Source organism: Canis lupus, chromosome 36 (genome assembly GCF_048164855.1).
Source record: "Canis lupus baileyi chromosome 36, mCanLup2.hap1, whole genome shotgun sequence".
NCBI lineage: Eukaryota > Metazoa > Chordata > Mammalia > Carnivora > Canidae > Canis > Canis lupus.
The window spans coordinates 20,378,387-20,400,851 of NC_132873.1; the positions used below are offsets into that span (position 1 = coordinate 20,378,387).

Sequence of the window (22,465 nt, forward strand, 5' to 3'; positions counted from 1 at the left end):
TAACCGACTGTACTACCCAGGTGCCCCAACCCTACTCATCTTTAATCTAAAAAAGATCACTAAAGAAGAGGGACAAAGTATTTGCTGGGTACAATGCACAATTTCTCTTTCCTAAGGGTGAACCCTACAACTGCTGATAGGACACTGGTGCTGAATATAGCCAGTGTAATATACTAGGGCGTATCAGTGCAGCTGTACCTGGTGTTGATATGTGCTCTCTGACTTTTTTTTGTTTGTTTGTTTTGTTTTGTTTTAAGATTTTATTTATTCATGAGAGGGAGAGAGAGAGGCAGAGACACAGGCCTCTCTGAGAGAGGGAGAAGCAGGCTCCATCAGGAGCCTGACATGAGACTGGATCCCGGATCTCCAGGATCACACCCTGGGCTGAAGGCAGCACTAAACCACCTGGGCTGCCCCTGGTCTCTGCCTTTGTAAGCTCTGCTGCTCACTCCTCAGGTTGGAATTTGGTGGTGACACCGTCCCTTTTCTTTCAACTCTGAACTCTAAAACCATCATATTTTCTTTTTGTGGTTTAATACCTGGTTTTAAAATTATTGGGTTTTTAGTAAATCTTATCTTTGATGTACCTAGACAATATTAAAATTAGTCTCTATCTTTGTCAAAAATCTATTATTTAATCTAGAAACATAGTAGTTTTTAAATTATACAGATTATCTTTTGACTGGATTAGGGTTGTCACTGCCTAAAAGAGCTCCTGCTGATGGTGATTGGCACTCTTCCCACTTCATGCAGATGAGCAGACAATATCTACTTTAAATTAATCTCCAAAGTTTTATTTGTACAATAACATTTTTTTTTTTTGTACAATAACATTTTAAGATATATTTCTAATTTAAATGTTTGTTAAATCTTTATGTTTACTTTAATTCTAGGCTCTGTGCTTCTATTAAGATGAAGTTTCTCTGAATTGTTTTAGCCTTTTCTATAAGGCTGTTTTTGCCAGAGTATCAGTTTTAAGAAAGTAGTAAGATTTTTTTTAAGGCACAGGGCCTATATTTTGGCACACACTGTTGACCATTTTGTTTCCATGGCTAGGCTAAACTCAGCCCTTAGCCATGTTGTTTTTTTTTTCTTCCAACAATATTTCTTATTTCTATCAATGAAAGGTTTTGGTTGTTGTTTTTTTTTCCTTAAGTCTTATTCTTGTTTAAATGAGTCACTTGGCTGTTTTACTTTATTTTCTCCTAAGTGTGCATGAATTACAGAGGCTGGCTTTTTGTTAAATAATGCATGCTTGGTTGATTGAAGAAAAGCAGTGAAGTGAAAAGAGTGAATAAAGATCCAGCATAGAAAATAGTTGGTGCTGAAGGAAGTACTAGAATATGTTGTACAAACTGGGAAGGGCACTGAAAATGTGATGTTTGTGCTTGCCAGAGTTTGCCAGCAGTTTCTACTACATTTAGGACTCTGACTCTGCAAGCTATTTTATTCATACATCAGAGAGATAGAAAGAAAAATGATTAATGGCATTAAACTAACATTACTTACTTATTACAGGGCAGGAAGTAAATGGGATTTCTTTTTTGTGGGGAGTGATTTCTTCTTATGTTAAGAGAAGATGCCATTAAGTGGTCAAGAGTAGGGTTTACACTGTTCCCAACTTTGTATAAGGCACAGTAACAGTAATGATAATACTATTTGATGATGATAAAAATAATAACTAATATTTGCATAGCATTTACTGTAATCTAAGAGCATTGTTCTAAGAGCTTTACATGTATTAACTCGTGTAATTCCCTCAATGACCCTCTGAGATAGGTGTTCCAATTATCTTCTCATAATCCGCTTAATCCTCATAGCAACCAAATAAGTAGACCTTGTTATTAGGCCTGTTTTACACATAAAAAACTGAGATTAAGTAATTTGTCCAAAGTCAGACAGCTAGTAAGTGATGGAATTGGGATTCAAACAGAGACAGTCTAGCTCCTAGATCCATGTTCTTAACCACTCTATAGGCTGAATAATAGCTGTCGAAGACACCCAGATCCTAATCTCCTGGAACCTATGAATATTACTTTATATGTCATAAGGGATTTTGCAAAAGGGACTGAATTAAGGATTTTGAGATGCGGTTAATCCTGGATTATCTCATTGGGCCTTAAATGTAATCATAGATGTCCTTATATGAGGGAGGTAGAGGGAGATTTGGCAGAAGGTTGTGTAGCAATGGAAACAGAGAGATTTGAAGATGCTGAGTTACTGCTTTGAAGATGGAGGAAGGGGCCCTGAGCCAAGGAATGCAGTTTTAGAAGCTAGAAGAGACAAGAAAATGGATTCTTCCCCAAAGCCTTCAGAGGAAGCACAGTCCTGCCAATACCTTGGTTTGGGGCCATTGAAACCACTTCATCCTTTGATGTCTAGAACTGTAGGATAATGGATTGGTTTAGTGGTTTGAACCACTAAATGTGGTAATTTGTTGTTGCCGTAGCAATAGGAAACTAATACAGCTATTATGCTAAGAATAAAAGTACTAGTTATAGTTAAGGCTTTTATTATAACAACCCTTCCCCAGAATCCATGAGGAAATGAGCTTCAGGAATAATCTTCAGTAGTCTTGCTTTATAAGGCACTTGTTACTTTATTGCTTAGTTCCTTTCTCTTTCCATATGAAGACTATTCAATCTGCAGACTACATCTATTACATACTCAAACAGGGTAGCTATTCTGAGCTCAGAGTCGGCTGTTGAGCCAGAAATTTAAGAAATATTGGGCAGAAGACATCATCTTTTCTTCAGGCCCAAACAAAAGGGGAACGCTGAAGGGAATAAGCATGTATGTCAGGTACCAAACTAGGAATTTGTATTTCTTATTAGTTCTCATACCTGACTGTCCCTATGAAGAATAGTTAATTATCGCCTTCACAATGAGGAACTATTAAATAATAATACTCAGAGTCAGAAAACCAGTAGATAAGATGAAAATTCAGGCTCATCTAATGCCAAGGTGCATACATGTTTTTATACTCAGCACTGGCTACTCTATATTAATCATATTGAGGGGCTCAGATCTAGACCAGGGTATATCCAAAGGGTTTACTTAGTTCTAAAGAATCACTGGGAAGAACATATCATTTACAGATCATCCCTGACCTGGTGCACACCCTTTATGTTAGGCAGGTTCTTGGATTACCCTGGAGGTCTGGATTCTTCCTGCCTGACTTTAAAGGTAGACTTAGTTTTATATTCAACTTGGTTTTCTTTATTCTTATATTTAAGAGTTAAGACTAAACAATGAACAGTACCTCTAAAGCTAATTAAAAAGCAATCCTCTAGAGTAAAGGTCTGGAATCCATAGTTGAAACTTATATAGTTTATTTTTCTGTTTCTGTGTGATACATGTAAATTAAAAAAAAAAAAACAGAAAAAATACAAGTGCTAATGTAAATATTAAAGATTAAACCAGCTAGTGGGTAATGTCCCAAGGTTATCATTAGAGTATCACAGTGGTCTTTGATTAAAATATGGTAAAGTGCCATAGTTCTGTTTATTTTTTTTTTTCAATTTTTATTTATTTATGATAGTCACAGAGAGAGAGAGAGAGAGGCAGAGACACAGGCCGAGGGAGAAGCAGGCTCCATGCACCGGGAGCCCGATGTGGGATTCGATCCCGGGTCCCCAGGATCGCGCCCTGGGCCAAAGGCAGGCGCCAAACCGCTGCGCCACCCAGGGATCCCCATAGTTCTGTTTAAAAAACCAATTTGGACCAGTATGAGAGGCACTTTGCTTCTATTCTCTCCCTTTTCATTCCCCTCCTCCTCCCTCTCTTCTTCCTTCTTTATCTTCCTCTCCTCTATTTTATTTACAAGCAAATTTGTAACTTCTGACAGATGGTTATTTGATGCTTGAATTATTTTACTATTAGATCAGGAGTTGGCAAACTTTTTCTGTAAAGGGTCAGATAGTAAATATGTTAGGCTTTGCCTGACTGTAAGCTCTCAGCCATTATAGCATGGAAACAACCAAATTGATCATATATGAACCAATGAGTCTGGCTGTGTTCTAGTAAAACTTCATTTGTGACTACTGAAATTTGAATTTCATATAATTGTCACATATTATGTAACATTTTAACTTAGATTTTTTTGCAACTATTTAAAAATACAAAAACTATTCTAGGCTCACAGGTCATACAGAAACAGGTGGCAGGCCAAATTCAGCTTTCAGGCAGCAGTTTGCTGACTGTGCTCTAGGCCTATTATACACTAATATGTTTATTCTTTTTTTTTAAACATTATTTATTTATTCATAGAGACAGAGAGAGAGAGAGAGGCAGAGACACAGGCAGAGGGAGAAGCAGGCTCCATGCAGAGAGCCTGATATGGGACTCGATCCTGGGTCTCCAGGATCACGCCCTGGGCTGCAGGCGGAGCTAAACCGCTGTGCCAAGGGGGCTGCCCTAGTATGTTTATTCTTATATTCGTATTGCCATTCTATTTTTTAAAATAAACTGCTGGGTTTATAATCTATAGATCTGGGTCTCTGGAGTATTATAATTTAAAAGACCTTGGTAAAGATCATATGTGACATAAAAACTTATGCAGGGGATGCTTTTGGTTGCCTACTCAAGGATCATCGGCTCCCTCACTTTTTTGACGGCAGAACCCTTAGTTGACATTTTGTTCCAATAGCTGGTGGTCATAAACTTCAGGTTGCTTTCCTGTTCCTCCCAATTTCCAGGGGTGGGCAGATAAATCTTTACTGGTTTGATCCAATTTTAATTCTGTTCCCCTTGAGGGATTGATTTAGGAATGGCAATTTGGACAATAAGGTACATAAGGAAGAATTCAGTTGCATACAATAGATTGATCTTAGATATGAAGATGAATTTTTGACAACTGGAGTTAAAGTACCTCAACAAATACTGCTGCATGAGCTAGTGCAGATTGCTGTTTTGACAGACATATTTCAAGAAAACAGTTATATGTAAAACAATTTTTTAAAGTTTTTATATTTCAATTAACATGCAGTGTGATACTAGTTTCATGTGTACAATATAGTGATTCAACACTTCCATACACCTGATGTTCATTATTAGTTACTCCTTAACCCCCATCACCTAATTAACCCATCCTCCCACCCACCTCCATTCTGTTGGGTTTGTTCTCTATAGTTAAGAATCTGTGGGGATCCCTGAGTGGCTCAGCAGTTTAGCGCCACCTTCGGCCCATGGCATGATCCTGGAGACCTAGGATCCAGTCCCATGTCAGGCTCCCTGCATGGAACCTGCTTTTCCCTCTGCCTATGTCTCTGCCTCTCTCTCTGTATGTCTCTCATGAACAAATAAATAAAATCTTTAAAAAATAAATAAAGTAAAATTTTCTGAATTCAAATATAGAAAAATTAATTTTTGTTATGTCAGCATAATATTATAAACTCCATTTTTGAGAAGGACTGTTGTATATTCCATTATGTCTTTTTTCCTTACAAAATGTATTTTTCCAAGAAAAGGCAATCCAATCCAATGCCAATAACCACAGAAGTTTTTGAAATTTTATTGTTGTGTAAACCTGAAAGGTGGTATTGGAAATCCTGGTCTATATTTAGTAAACTCCATTCTCATCATTTCACTTCCTGACTCCTCGCAGCCTAGCTTTGGGCCTAACTTCTTGGTTGAATTGGTTTCTAGAAGGTTAATATTGATTTTATGGTCCTAGTACCCCTTTTTTTTAAATTTTTTTATTTTTATTTTATCTTTTTTAGTACCCCCCTTTTTTTAAAAATTTTTTATTTATTTATGATAGTCACACACACACAGAGAGAGAGAGAGAGGCAGAGACATAGGCAGAGGGAGAAGCAGGTTCCATGCACCGGGAGCCCGACGTGGGATTCGATCCCGGATCTCCAGGATCGCACCCTGGGCCAAAGGCAGACGCCAAACCGCTGTGCCACCAAGGGATCCCTTTAGTACCCCTTTTTTAAACCAAATCTGTCCTTTGCCTTTTCTGTAATGTTTAATTCTGTGGTCCATTTCACCTCTTAAACTCTCTTCACTAGTGTTTACTAACACTGCTTTGTTCTACCTCAGTGACCATTTTTCATCTGCTTTTAAATGCCTTTGTTTTGTTTCTTTCCATTTCTTAGGGGTAACTCTTGTAAAACACTGAATGTTTACAATGCCTATAAATAGTATGCATGAGAATGAATTAGCCATAAATAGAAGCTGCAATTTGCTAAGTAGAGACTATTTGGTAGAGACTGTCTTTTGATATAAAGCCAGGCTAATACTTAGTATTGAACAGTTTTCTTAACTGATAACAATTTTTTCAAGTATACACATATTTAATGCATTACATTCCTCTGTTGGTACCATTATTAAGCCATTTCTTTATGGATATTTTCATTATGGTCATGTGTTTATGCTTTAAAAAAATACCATATGGGCATTCTTGTGCCTATATTTTGTCATATACTTTGTGAGTATATCCCTATTATAAATCCCTAGTGGTAGAATTGTTGAATTATGGTGTATGTGCGCTTAAAAATTTGGTAGACATTGCCAACTAGCCTTTCAAAAAGCTTGTACCAGTTTGTACTTTTTATCAACAGTATGAGTGCTGCTTCTCTATCCTGTCTTACTGAATATTATCAAATTATACTGGGCTTTACAGTGAGTGTGTCCAGGCATCACAAATATGCCAAGACCTGAGGGTTCAAAGGTCTGCTGTTGGAGAAAGCTGAAGCTGCCTCAAAACAATTATTGACCCCTCTCCAACAAGGGATATAATAAAACAGTGTTTGCTAATCTAATACATGAAAAATAATTTCTTTACATTTTTATCTATGTTAGTTATAAATGAGGTTGAGCACCTTTTATATCAGTGGTTTTCACCTGGCAGTGATTTTGCCTACCAGGGGACATTTGGCAATGTCTGGAGACATTTTTGGTTTTAAAACTGGGAGAGGGTCTGGTGAGAAAATTCTGCTGACATACTGCTAAAAATCCTGCAAGGCACATGACAAAGCATTATCCCCAAATATCAGTAGTGCCAGAGTTGAGAAACTATATTATTCCATATCATCTCCTTTGTCAGTTTATTGTCTGTAATTCTTGAGTTATTTTATTGGCTACTTTACAGTTTATAGTATACATCTTTAACTTATTGCTGTTTACCTTCAACAGATATTTTACTATTTCATGTATAATATAAAAGCCTTATAATAGTATATTTCCATTTTTCTCCTCCTCACCTTTGTGCAAGTATTGTAATATATTTTACTTCTTCTTATGTTATAGACCCCATGTCTATATTATTTTACTTTAAACAGTTGATTATCTTTAAATTTTTTAACATTATTATAATGTATTAGTAGATTGCATCTATTTCAAGTGAACAATTTGACATGTGTATATAATTGTGAAACCACCACCACACATCACAATAATGAACATATTCATCATGCCCCAAACTTTTCTCCTGTTCTTTGCTAATCCCTTCCCCAGCCCCAGGCAGCCACTGATCTGCTTTTGGTTACTGTAGATAGGTGTACATTTTTTTAAATTTTATGTAAAAAAAATTATGTAAATGCAATAATAAACTGTATATTTTTTTTTTACTCCTTTCTTTTATCCAGCATAATTATTTTGAGATTTATCCATGTTGTATGTTACATCACTAGGAAAGCATTCTCAGCGACAGATTCCAGGTAATTGGACTGCCACTATAAAAGAGCATGCTGAATTCTAAAGTCACTTAATGTGTTCTTTGTTTTAGGTCATGACTCTCCACGTATGATAATCACATGAGAGCACTCATTGCTGCAGATGTCATTTGACTCATCAGAAAAAAGCTGTTTAAAAGAAAATATCTATGACCAGATCCATTTCGTTATTAAATGGCTTGATGGATTTCCTTTACTCTGAATCATACCAAAGCCGTCCTTGTCAACCAAAGCAAGAAAGGATCCTGCATGAGTCAATCACAGAATGCCATTTTTACATCACCAACAGGTGAAGAAAACCTCATGAATATCAATCACAGAGACTCAGAAAGTATCACTGGTGAGTCCAGTTTGATAAATATTGAAGTGCTATTCCTAGTGTATAAGATCTGCCACATTGTAACCCTGGCCTCACTTTCCAGCCTGATCTCCTGAGAGACAACTGAATCAGTCTTTCCTTCTCCTGGTCTCTTACTGAATTATCAAAATCTGCCTTTTGTGTTGTATGTTGTCCATGTCGGATTCTCCTGTACCGCATGAGCCCTGGTCAGCAGGAACCACATCATACTTCCCTTCCCCTTTTGTCTTTCTACTCATATCTTCCACAAAGACAGAGTTGCTTACCCTGCAAACACATGACAACAGTTCATGACATTTAAGAAGTTCTCAGGACCTATAGATTGGTTATTCAAACACAGGTACAGGCCTGTAAGCCCTTATCAAAAAACTCTGAACAACCCAGAGTTTTAACTTTGGCTATAAAATTCATTGGTCCACAAAACCTGACCTATATAGCTATTTCTAGACTTAGCCTCACTTAGTGTGAATGTTTGTTTGCTGAAAATGTACTAATGTATTTAAATATGGGATGTTGCTACAAAACCAAATGTAGTTGTTATATATCATACAGTATACACAAAGCAGTACTTTTCTAAACTTCAAAAAATTCTGAAATCTATCCAAACTGAAAGTTTTTTCCATTTTTAAATTCAGCTTTATTGTAATCTCTTTATTAAGATAAAGTATGACCATTTTAAGTGCACAGTTTGGCTTTGACAATATATACACTCATGTAACCACTGGTACAGTCAAGTTGTAGAACATTTTATTGCCCTCCCAAAAATTCCCTTGTACCCAGAGCCCCCTTCTCTCAACCACTGGCCTCTGACAACCATTGATCAGCTCTCTGTCACAATAGATCAAATTTGCTTGTTCTAGAATTTAATATAAATTAGTCTGTGTCTTTTATGTCTGGCTTTTTTTGTGCAGCAAAATGTTTTTGAGATTTATCCACATTGCAGCATGTATCAGTAACTCAATCATTTTCATTGCTGAATTGCTACAATTCAGTTCTGATGTTATAGCAGAAAAACACTCATAGACAATACATAAAAAACAAATGTGATTGTGGTCCAATAAAACTTGATTTACAAAATCGGGCAGAGGCAGCAGGCTAGAGCCTGCTTTGCTGACCTCTGTTCTGCAGCATCAACACTTGGTAATGTTAGTTTTTTTGATCACTGCCATTCTAGTAGGTATATACTGGTATCTCTTTGTGGGTTTAATTTATTTTTCCCCCATGACTAATGATGTTGAGCATCTATCTATTCATGTGCTTATTGGCCATTTCTGGATCTTATTTTGAGTTGTCTGTTCAAATCATTTGCCCATTGTAAAATTTTTCTTACCATTGAATTGTAAATGTATTTAGATATAAGTCCTTTGTTAGACTTATGGGTTGCAAATGTTTCTCCTATATGGGCTTGCCTTTTCATCTTTGCTGTTGTTTTTAAGTAATCTCCACACCCAATGTAGGGCTCAAACTCACAACCCCAAGGATCAAGAGTCCTGTGCTCTGCTGGCTGAGCCAGCCAGATACTGATGCCTTTTGAAGGGCAAAAGTTTTAAATTTTGGTGGAGTCTAGTTATTGATTTTGGTTTTTATAATAGTTTAGTTTTTTTGTGTTGCTTCTAAAAAATCTTCACATACTTCAGGATCACAAAGATATTCTCCTTTGTTGTCCTTTAAAAATTTTATGGCTTTTGCTTTTGCATTTAGATAAGTAGTAGCAAAGTTGCTTTACTTATTTTTTTTTTCTAAAAGATTTTTCTTTTTTTAGATAGAGCACACCAGCAAGGAGGGGGCGGAGGGGAGGGGCAGAGGGATAGACTGAGAGAATCTTAAGAAGGCTCCATGTTTAACACAGAACCCAACGTGGGGATTGATCTCACGACCCTGAGATCATGATCTGATCGAAATCAAGAAGTCAGACACTTAACTGACTGAGCCACCCAGGCAGCCCAGCTTAATTTCATTAGCTTTCTTATAGATTCCTTAGAATTTCCTTTGTAAATCATAATGTTGTCTACAAATGGAGACAGTTTTACATGTCTGTTCCTTTTCATTTTAGATGTGTTTTCTTTCTTTTCCTTGCCTTTTTGAATAGTGCAAGATCTCAGTATATTTTTTTAATAAAAATGAGAACAAACATCCTTGCCATATTTCCAATATTAGAGAAAAGTTACAATCTCACTATTAGTTTTCTTTAGAATGGCCTTTTTCAAATTAGGGGGTTGTTTTTCTTCTCCCAGTTGGATAAGAGATTTTTGTCATGAATGGATGTTGAATTTTGTCAAATGCCTGATCTCCACTACTGAGATGGTTTCTCTTTCTTAGTCTGTTAATGGTGAATTCTATTGACTTTTTAATTTTTTCTACTTTTGAATTTTTAAACCAACTTTGTGGGGAAACCCCTCCTTGGCCATGATGTATTATCCTTCTGATAGATTATGGATTTGTTGTATTAATGTTTTGTGTGTATGCGTTGTGCCCCATTTATGAAAACTATTGGCTTGTACTTTTTTTTTGCATGTGTTTGTTTTGGTATTGGAATAATGCTGGCCTCATAAAATGATTTGTAAAATATTCCTGCCTCTATTTTTGAAAAGAGTTTGTATAGAATTAGTATGATAGCATTTTTCATCCTTTTACCTTTAACTTACCTAAATATTTAAAGGACATCTATAGAGAGCTTATAGTTAGATCTTGTTTTTTTAAAATTCAATCTGAAAATCTCTACTTTATAATTGGTGTGTCTAGATGATTTGCACTTTTTTAAAGATTTCATTTATTTATTTGAGAGAGAGCAAGTGAGAGTATGAGGGCAGGTGGAGAAGGAGAGGGAGAAGCAGATTCCCTGCTGAGCAGGGAGCCCAATGAGGGGCTGGATCCCAGGATCTTGGGGTCATGACTTAAACTGAAGATGGCCGATTAACCAGCTGAGCCACCCAGGCACCCCTAGACAATTTACATTTGATATAATTATAAATTTGGTTGAGTCAGTAAATTCTGTACTACTATTTATTTTCTCTTTGTTCCACTTAATGTTTTTTTTTTTTTCCTTTTTTCCTGAGTTTTGGGTATTCATTTTCTTTTGTTTTGTTTAGGATTCCATTTTAATCCCACTATTGACTTAGTAGGTACATTTCTCATTTTTCTAAGTGGTTGCTCTGTGTTTGCAATATGCGTTATTAACTTACTGCAGTACATCCTCAAATAACATTATACTATTTCATAAAATGATATCCTTACAACAATAATCTTCTCTTTCCTCATCATTCTATATATTGTTGTTATGTCTTTTACATTTACAAGTTATATACATAATTACTGTTTTTACTCTAAACATTTATAAATTGAATAAATTGTGAGAATAAAAGTCATATATTTACATACAGATTTACCAGTTCTGTCAGTTTTTATCTCTTTTTGTAGAGTGAACTCTGCATTTTGTGTCCTTTTTGCCTGAGGAAGTTTAATATTTCTTGTACTATAGGTCAGCTGGCAATATGCTTGTCTGAAAAGTCTTTTTTCACCTTTAATGAAAGCTGTTTTCAGTATAGAGTTCTGTGATGACTTTTTATATATTTTAATAGCATTCTATTGTCATCTATTTTGCATTGCTTCTGATGAGTTTATTCTTGTCTTTGTTCCCTCAAATGTAATGTTTCCTTTGTCTTTCTCTCTGCTTTTTACATATTCTCTTGGGTTTTCTTTGTGTTATCCTGCTTAGAGTAGAGCTTCTTTGAACTATGGATTTATAGTTTTAATTAAATTTGCAAGATTTCAGCCATTATTCCTTCAAATAATCTTTTAGCTCTGTCTCTCTCCTCTTCTGTGGCTCCAATTGCATATACATTAGACTGTTTGATACAGAAATCACTGATGACCTGTTCATTTTTTTCCCCAGTTTTTTTTCTTTATGCTTCATTTTAGATAGTTTACATTACTATGTCTTCATGTCTACTGCTGTTTTTTTCTTCTGGAGAATGTCTAATCTGTTAATGTTATCCAGTGAGTTTTTCAATTTAGATATTGTACTCTACTTCTACTTGGGTTTTATAAAGATTGATATAGCTTCTGTTCTCTTTTCATCAAGTTTATGTTTTCCTTTTCAATCCTTGAGCATATTAATAATAGCTGTTTTTAAGTTGTTTACTTTGTCATTATTGGGCCTATTCCTATTGACTCATTTTACTACTGGTAATGGATTACAGTTCGCTTATTCTTTGCATATTTAGTAAATGCTGAATATTTTGAATGTCACATTGTTAGATATTTAGATTTTTTTTGTCTTCCTTGGAAGACTTAAAATCTGTTCTGACAGATCCTTAAGTTACTTGCTAATAAGGTCCATCCTTTTGAGGCTTGTTTTTAATCTTTGTAATGGAGTTCTCTAGGTCACACTTTAGATCATACTGTACTATGCTTTCTTCTAGCATTAATTTAATCCTGCTAAGAGAAGCCATGACCTTTCTAAGATGTTTACTAATTATCCCAAATATTCATAAAGTTTCTCTCCAATGGCTAGCTAGATGAAATTCAGACCTCTGTTAGTCTTGTATAGGAGAGTGACATAATGTAGATGTGAAGAAGTAGAGGAAAATTTGAGTGTAATGAGGCCAGAACAATTTTGAGGCTCTTCAAGAGAAGCAAGAGGAATCCTTGAATCTAAATAGACACAATGTAGCTAAAAAGAAGTAGACATGTGGAGGGAACATTTGGAAGTTAAAAAGTCATCAAGGAAGTTGTTAAGACTGGATAATCAGGAGAGTAGTAAATAGTACATTATCAAAAATACAAAAGCAAATAGAAGGAGCTAGTCAAGGATATTTAATCTTAAACCTTAAGTGTATATGTGTTTTTAAAAGTAACTTTGTGAGTAGGGAATTGGTAACCTTGAATTTTCTCAGAATTTCATTAATGCATCTTAAAAGACAATTTCTAATTTATGTGGTTAGCAATTTTGTTAAACAAACATGTTGTGGGGTGAAGAGGAGTTGATAGGAAGAGAAACCGCAATAAAGATTTTTCCCCTAACGTCAAGAACATGGCAAGGATGTCCACTATCACACCACTGCTGTTCAACAAAGTACTAGAAGTCTTAGCCTCAACAATCAGACAACAAAAAGAAAAAAAGGCATCCATATCAGCAAAGAAGTCAAACTCTCACTCTTTGCAGATGACATGACACTGTATATGGAAAACCCAAGACTCCACCCCAAAACTGCTAGAACTCACATAGCAATTCAATAAAATGGCAGGATATAAAATCAATACACAGAAATCAGTTGCATTTCTGTACACTGAGACTGAAGAAAGAAAAATTTAGGAGTCAGTCCCACTTACAATTGCACCAAAAACCATAAGATACCTAGAAATAAACCTAACTAAAGACGCAAAGGATCTGTATGCAGAAAACTGTAGAACATTCATGAAAGACATTGAGGAAGACACAAAGAAATGGAAAAACATTCCATGCTCATGGGCTGGAAGAACAAATAATGTTAAAACATCTATGCTACCTAGAGCATCTATACATTCAATACAATCCCTATCAAAATACCATCAACTTATTTCACAGAGTTGTAATAAATAATCCTAAAATTTGTATGGAACCAGAAAAGACCCCAAATAGCCAAAGGAATGTTGAAAAAGAAAACCAAAACTGAGAGCATCACAATTCCGGACTTCAAGCTCTATTGAAGTGCATGGTACTGGCACAAAGACAGACACATAAATCAGTGGGACAGAATAGAGAACCCAGAAATGGATCCTCTGGGATGAGGATGAGGATGAGATCCTCAACTCTATGGTCAACTAATCTTCAACAAAGCAGGAAAGAATATCCAATGGAAGAAAGACAGTTTCTTCGAACAAATGATGCTGGGAAAATTGGACAGCTGCATGCAGAAGAAGGAAACTGGACCAGTTCCCCACCCCATATACAAAAATAGACTCAAAATGGATAAAAGACCTAAATTTGAGACAGAAATTTGTCAAAATCCTAGAGGAGAACACAGGCAACAACCGCTTTGACCTCAGCCACAACAAATTCTTGCTAGACATGTTTCCAAAGGCAAGGGAAGCAAAGACAAAAATGAACTATTGGGACTTCATCAAGATGAAAACTTTTTTTTTTTAAGATGAAAACTTTTGCACAGCAAAAGAAACAGTCAACAAAACCAAAAGACAACTGACACAACAAGGGAAGATATTTGCAGTGACATATCAGATAAAGGACTAGTATTGAAAATCTATAAAGAATTTACCAAACTCAACACCCAAAGAACAAATAATCCAATCAAGAAATGGGCAGAAGACAGGAGCAGATGTTCCTCCAAAGAAGGCATACAAATGGCCAACAGATAAATGAAAAAATGCTCAACCTCACTTGGCCTCAAGGAAATACAAATCAAAACCACAGAGATAGTACCTCACACCAACCAGAATGGCCAGAATGAACAAGTCAGGGAACAACAGATGTTGTCAAGGATGTGGAGAAAGGGGGAACCTTCTTACACTGTTGGTGGGAATGTAAGCTGGTGTGGCCATTCTGGAAAACAGTATGGAGGTTCCTCAAAAAGTTGAAAATAGAGCTACCCTAAGATCCATTGTACTACTAGGTGTTTACCCCAAAGATATAAATATAGTGATCTGAAGGGGCACCTGAACCCCCATGTGTATAGCAACAATGTCCACAAGAGCTCAGATGTCCATCAACAGATGAATGGATAAAGAAGATTTGGTGTATATATATATATATATATGAAAGGGACTACTTCTCAGCCATTAAAAAAAAAAATAGAAATCTTGCCATTTGCAATGACATGGATGGGAACTAGAGGATATTATGCTGAGTGAAATAAGTCAATCAGAGAAAGACAATTATCATATGATCTCACTCATATGTGGAATTTAAGAAATAAAACAGACGGGCACCTGAGTGGCTCAGTGGTTGAGCGTCTGCCTTTGGCTCAGATGGTGATCCTGGGGTGCTGGGATCTAGTCCCACATCAAGCTCCCTGTATGGAGCCTGCCTCTCTCTCTGTGTGTCTCATGAATAAATAAATAAAATTAAAAAAAAAATAAAACAGAGGATCATAGGGGAAGAGTGGAGAAAGTAAAGCAAGACAAAATCAGAGGGGGAGACAAACCATAAGAGATTCTTCGTCATAGGAAACAAACAGGGTCATTGGAGGGGAGGGAATAGGGGGATGGGGTAAATGGGTGATGGACATTAGGGAGGGCATGTGATGTAATGAGCACTGGGTATTATATAAAACTGATAAATCACTGATCTCTATCTCTGAAACCAATAATGCATTATATGTTAATTAATTGAATTTAAATAAAATTAAAAAAATAAAATGTCATTTACACTAAAGATTTGTTAAGCAATTAAAATGAAAGAGGTATCCTCTAAAAAATAAAAGACAATCTCTAGGAAATAAAAATTCTTTTAATGGATGTTAAATTTTGTTTCCTGAATTGCTCACAACCTATTTTTAGCTCTGCATGTATTTATAGTCAACTTCTTTTCTTCCAAGTATTACACTGACAATCTTGTATGTGATATATTTATAGCAGGAAAAATTTGGATGATCACATGGAATTTGTAATAATAAATATGGTTGTGTTTTAGGGCTTTTAAAAAGACCTGCTAAAGGTTGAGAGCTTCTTTAGAACCATATCTAAGATTTTAAATGTACCTCATCTTTGTAATTATGAAGTCATTGCTTGTCCTGGGTAAAGATGGGGGATGTGATATTGTCAGCTTAGTGTTGTATATGATTTAATAAAGTGTCATTGTTAAGGTCAAGTAGTAGAAATTTACTCTTTTAAGATATGGTTTTTAAAAATGAACTTTGTTGGGATGCCTGGGTGGCTCAGCGGTTTAGCTCCTGCCTTCAGCCCAGGGCATGATCCTGGAGTCTCGGGATCAGGTCCCACATCGGGTTCCCTGCATGGAGACTGCTTCTCCCTCTGCCTGTGTCTCTGCCTCTCTCTCTCTCTCTCTCTCTCTATCTGTCTATCTCTCTGTGTCTCTCATGAATAAATAAATCTTTTTTTTTTTTAAAGAACTTTGTTGTTGTTTGCCAGAGTTAGAATATGTTTCTTTGTACTACCCACAAAGGAAATACCAGATCTCTTTATAAAGTGTGAGGGTTGATATGACATCCTGTATTTTCTCTATTCTAGGCATGTCAAAAGGGTAAATTTACTTTTTTTGCAAACTGCTGAATTTGGGAAGTGTTAAATGATATGCAGTATTTGGAACAGGAAGCCAAGAGCAAACACATAAAGCAGAAAAGCCAAGTGTGTTCAGAGATGTGTATGCAGGAGGTAGCCAGAGGTGTGTGGCTGAGAGGGTAGTGACGTGAAAGGTATTCAGGACTTCAAAGGTACCACATCTTCAAAATAAAAATGATAAAGTACTTATTCTAGTACTGGTGCTGGAACACTGTGCTGAAATGTTAACATTACTGGTTAACATTTAACCAATAAATGTTAATTTTTTATATCTAGCTACTGTGAGAATATACCAAAGTGCATTTTTCCAAATTTTGAAGAATCCTCCCACAGAGTTCAAAATCTGTTATTAAAGAGTATGTTACTTTATTCCTTTTGAATTAGCTATTTTCTGTTGGTTGCTTGGTGTTGCCTTTTTCCCCCCAAGCATATACGTTATTTAAGGTCAGCTCTCTTTTAAGCAACACTAAATAGACTGATAAGGAGGAAATTTGTTCAAATTCATTTTAATTTTTAAAAACATAGTTATATTTATCAAGCAGTATATTTTTAAATTCATGGTATTATTTTCACTATAAAAGTTTTCATATCAAAGAAACAGAAAGGCCAACTATAGTATCAATATATATTAATAAAAATGACTGGAGAAATTCTCCTGACTACCATTTCTTTGGTTACCCTACTTTTGCAAACTAATTTCACTTGATGTTTTCTCTGTAGCCTAATAAATTGAAATATACTGGATTCATTTACATGGAATCTCCTTTTTAGATGTCTGCTCCAATGAGGATCTCCCTGAAGTTGAGCTGGTGAGTCTGCTAGAAGAACAGCTGCCCCAGTATAAGCTAAGAGTAGACTCTCTCTTTTTATATGAAAATCAAGACTGGACTCGGTCTCCACACCAGCAGCATCATGCGTCTGATGCCCTCTCTCCAGTCCTTGCTGAAGAGACTTTCCATTATATGAGTGAGTATTTTTTATCCTTTTAGAGTTTGTCCATTGAAATAAAGATCCTAAGTATCTTGGTGTCGACTTTTAAAGCATTTGGTATCCCTAGCCGTTGTTTAGCGTATACGTGCTTTAACTCAAACTGGTTTCATGACGCAAAGAGATGATCTGTGTTATGTCTAGATGCAGCCGGTTTGTCATTCTTATGACACTGAGTGTTTGTGGTTGCAAGCAATACTCGGATGTTTCCATTTCTCCTTTCTTTTATTTGATACTTTTCTCAGACTAAGTAGAAAAAGGAACTTTAAAAAAAAAGTAGTTGAAATTTTAAGTTAAAATTGTAATATCCCTTTATATCTTAAAACATGTGTTATCCTAGTAGTTTGATATCTGGAACCATCTTACTTTATTACATTTCCTGTTAAACACAGTCACAGGAACTAGGTCAGTCATTTAGAAGCATAGTTTTTAGATACATAAATAGTTTTAATAATTAAAGTCTGGAGATCTTTTTGCTTTTGACCTCATTCCAAACATCTGTTTTCAGGCTGAGCTAACTTTTTTTTTTATTCATTCACTATAAAAATGTGTGCATAGTAGCTATTTGGATAGATAATAAAAATCTGTAAGTTCAACATTGATGTTTGTAAAATTCTTTTCATTTGAATTATATATGACATTGCATCAGTTCCTAGACATTTTCCCAGTGAGTGCTTCAGTGTCTTTAATGATTGTTGTGAAATACTAATTTTAATAGTAATCCTTAACTTGCTTTTAATAGTAGGTTTCCTAGAAAGAGGTTACTTACTGCTCAGGGGGGAAAATTGTAAACATTGAATTGCAATATCAAGAAACCCAAATAAAACTGTTTCTGCCTCAATAATTCTTGTAAGTAGCTGAATATTAAAATAAAGCTCTTAAATTTGAAAGTTTTCTTAACTTTCAAATTTGAGAAGTTGCTTGCTTGAGATTTTCCGGGTTTTTTTTCCCATATCTCTTTGTTCTATGATTTTTAGATTTGTGAGAAGAAAATTCAAACTGAAATCTCATCAGGATAAATTTATTAGTTCCTGTCATTATTTTGATACAGTGGCACAGAAAGTGCCCCTTTAGTTTACTTTTTGTTTGTCGTATATGCCACTAGAGGATGGAACTATAGCTAGAAAGCTATCTTAGATCATAATTTCATGGAGTTACTTTTAGGAAGAATTTTAAGTAAAAATAAACTTCTTTTGAAAATAAATGATAATCAAATTCTAAAATATTTGGTTTTCAGGACTTTATACAAAAGTTCAAGGAAGCAATTTAAAACTTAAGATTAATAAGATGTTATAGATTCATACTTCCAGGGTCCAGAAAACTGTCCTATTCCTTTGGTCTAAAGGTACTATTTTCACTTCAACAATTTGAAAATTGAACTCTATAAGATATACTTAAGATCATGAAGCAAGTAAGCTAGGATTGATTATAATTGGTATACTAATGCTTAATCTCTGTATTGTACTTAAAATTTCAATGTCATTTTAAAGGTATCAATTCTTTGGTTAACAGTTCACTCAAATACAAATAAACTTTATTATGAATTTGCATCTTATGAATGTAAAAGATAAGTGATTTACTTTATTTAGCAAATAAATGTGTGTTTTAAAAGGCAAGATACAAAACATTCTCGGACCCTTTCCAACAGTTTTCTATCCTTTTGAAATATCAGGACCTGTGGTTCTGAATGATTATTATGTACCCTGACAAGCCATCCTAGGGTTTAGCTCCCTGGTACTACTTCAGCCTCTTCTTATCCCTACTTCCCTCACATACCAGGAGATAGTCGTTCTCCTTAAAATGAATTTTTACAACTATTAAAAAGAGGTGGCACAGGCAGAGGCACTTTCTCTCTTACATAACACAAAGAAGTTGAAAGAGCTGTGAAAAGAAAAATAAATTTAGAAGGAAACATGGGCAGGGTTTTGGGTTGGGAGCCTACCTCCCATGGATGAAAGGATACCGGATATTCTCTGAAGCCCCCACCAAACCAGAAAGAGATTGTTTACTTTTAAAATAGAACATTTGAGAGCAGTGGGTGGGTCAAAAAAAATTCCATCCTACTCCCTGCCATATATAAAATTTAAGATATTCAAAGAACAGATCATTTCAGGATTTTCTTAATTTTATTAAGATAGAAACCCAAGAATGAGCTGTGGGGGTGAGCAATGCGGTCAGAGCACATCATAACAGAAGGTACCATTTGTTCGCGTAAAGGCTAAAAATAGAAGTCTGATCTGCCTTTCAGGGTATTTTTTTATTTGGGAATAAGGGATCGCCTGTACCCTTTATAAATGCATAAGAAAAAAGGGTCGGGGGTTGGAGGCAATGTTTAGTCTCTTAAGTTTTAGTCTCTTTAGTTTCATCACTTGGGAACTTGTTAGAAATACAAATTCTTGGGCCTCCACCCCAGATCTACAGAATCAGAAATTCTGGGAGTGGGGCAGAGCAGTCCATGTTTTAACAAGTCCTCCTGATACTGATGGCACACTACGATCTGAGAACCATCAGTATAAAGCATTGTCAACCAAAGTTATATGGCCGTTCTTAGTGATGTTAATTGAAGAATTTAAGGAATTACAGAGGGTTTAAAATTTGGGAGAGAAATACAGTTATAGAAATAATTACTTCTGGTTATACTTTTCCTCAAAGTCTGCCCTCAAAAATTACTACTTTATACTGGCAGGAAAAGAAATATAACTGATGATGTTCAGAAAGCATCAACCATAAATCATATCATGAGGTTAGCATTTTTATATTTCCTCTCAACCAATTACACAAAATAATTTAGATACCCCAAGACATCTATTGAGTATTATCCATGGCAGAATTGAGAAAATTGTCTCACTCAAATCATTATGTGTAGGGCTTAATTCTCTCCAGGAGCCCTGTTGAGGAAGGCCTGTCCTAGACAGTTTATATCATCAGACACCTTCTTTTTCTTCTCAGTTCTTTTGAAGGCAGTTTTTTATATTGCAGAAATATTCTCTGTATTATAGCAGCAAGAGCAGCCGTCACTTCTTTGGGGTTAAAACCGTAAGACTTGTCTAGTTACCAGGAGCTCTTGTGGCTTTTACTATGCCACATGGGTGGTGTGTGTTTCGGTTTGGGTTTTTGTTGCCTTGTTTTTTATTTTTTGCTGAGAGTTGGAGAGATTAGAAGCCTTTTTCAATTTCAGTAATTGTAGTAAAAACTTGAGATCTTGAAAAGGGGCACATAAGAGAACTATCAAATACCATCCTATATAAATTACGGATATCAAAATGGATTAACATTGGCTCTTCCCATCCTGAAAAAATGTGAGATTGAGTTGCCGATACGAAATTATGCAGAATTAGAACTTAAAGTAAGAATTAGAAAGGATTTATGTATATTCTACCCCCCCACCCCGTATTTTTTCAGGAACATCAGATTCCCCAAATCTTACACCAAAAATGTTGAACATTAATTAATAACCTTTGAAAATCAACTTGCAAGGATTGTTCTGTAAAGATGTTTATCATCTCTCCTAATATATAAAAATTTTTTAAGAGTTAGGAGTTTTGAGTCTGTAAACAAGGGACAGGACACTGCTAATTTCTGTACTACATTTTATTTTTATAAAATTTTAACAGCTGAGAACTGAAGGGAAAATTTTTTTATTTATTTTAACAGCTGAGAACTGAAGGGAAAATAAGATTTGATAGAATTGATTATAATAAAATCAGTCTGCTTGGCTCTGCATTTGTGGTTACAGAATTACAGTGAAGAATTAGTCTCTCACTTTGGAAGCATTTAGTCACAATGCCTAAATGCCAAGAGAACATTTAAGAGCTTTGCCCTGAGTACTTTTGGAATCTTCCCAAGCAGCCTATCTGCCAGAAGCACTGTTGAGGAAGAGAAGACAGAACTGATTAGACTGCAGAGAGAAATTCATTGCATTTTTATATGCTTTGTGACTGACACACATTGCTTGAGCTGCTCTGTGCAATTGAGGTGGCTCAGCCTTTGGGGCTCGGTAGCATGTAGACTCTTTGACATAAAACAAAACTGGAGAACTCTGGTTGCATTATCTAACTTCTTTGCCATAATATATCTTTAAGCATTTGAAAATTCATTTTTGCTTTTTGAAATCTCTGAAAAGAGCGGCTATTTTTCTAATGCAAAGATAACATTTATTCTTCATGGAAAATAAGCAAAAGACTGAAAAGAAAACAAAAGATCAACTATAATCCCTGCCCAGAGATAACCACTATTAACATTTAAATGTGTATCCTTCCAGCCTCTCTCCTATATTTATATGTATAAGTTATGCTCACAATTTTAAAAAACTGGGATCTGTGTTGTCCTATAACCTGCATTCACAGATGGATACCGGTTATTTCATCAGATAAAGGCCTTCTGATCTTGGTGGAACAGTGAAAGAAAGAGCAGAATGGTGCAAAGAGCCTATTACTGAGAATGAGCAGCCCAAAGTTTTTATATGACCTTGTGAGATAGGAGTTCTTATCACCTCATTATTATCCTCACTATTGTTAGTTTCTCCTCACTAAAACATGTTTTATTCTAAACAGTTCTTTTCTGTATGATGGTGTCCTTTATTTTCTTTTCACTTCTTCATGAACAACTTGTAGCTCACAGCTCTTTATTACATTCTTAATTTACTGGTTTTACTTCAAAATAAATTTACCACTTCACCTTCAACTCTGGTTGATCCTGTAATATAAACTATGTTAATAATATATTGTTTCAGTTAGTTTTATAAAAACAAACCGAGTCTCTAGGATTCCTGGTTCTTGCTTCGAGTGTTACCTCTGAATTGGTAGTTTCAATTGCTAGCTCCACACCAGAACACTTGGGCATCTTTTACTGTGTGTGCCCTGGGGTTCCTCCAAATCAATTAGAGTGTAGAGATGATACCCATCTCTTTTCTGCCTTTTGGCTAAAATCAGGTGTAGAGATGAGACCCACTGCCTTAGGTAGTAACATTTGGGTTTGTAACCATTGGGTGGTTTTCTGTAATTAATTTAGAACATAGATAGGATTTAATTTTTTTCTTTTGGTCTCATCTTATTGAGACTGGAAGTAGTGGAGACCTCACACTCTAAATAAATTGTGAAGATTCCTTTGGCCCAAAACCCTGTTTCCATTATCCCTGTGGTTAAATTACGGAGCCAGTTTTTCTACTTGTAAATATAAATCCTTTGGGGGTAAAAATGGTTTATCC

At 35.5% G+C, this 22,465-nt stretch overlaps 1 protein-coding gene across 2 annotated transcripts in view; it reads left to right on the forward strand.

Annotated features, from left to right (window-relative positions):
- Positions 1 to 22,465, forward strand: part of TRAK2 (trafficking kinesin protein 2) — a 63,486-nt gene that overhangs the window by 15,896 nt on the left and 25,125 nt on the right. For both annotated transcript variants that reach the window (XM_072813311.1, XM_072813312.1), the window contains 2 exons: positions 7,733 to 8,019; positions 17,044 to 17,238. In XM_072813311.1, coding sequence (XP_072669412.1) covers positions 7,929 to 8,019; positions 17,044 to 17,238 — 286 coding nt within the window. In that variant the 5' untranslated portion in view covers positions 7,733 to 7,928. The remainder of the gene's footprint in view (positions 1 to 7,732; positions 8,020 to 17,043; positions 17,239 to 22,465) is intronic.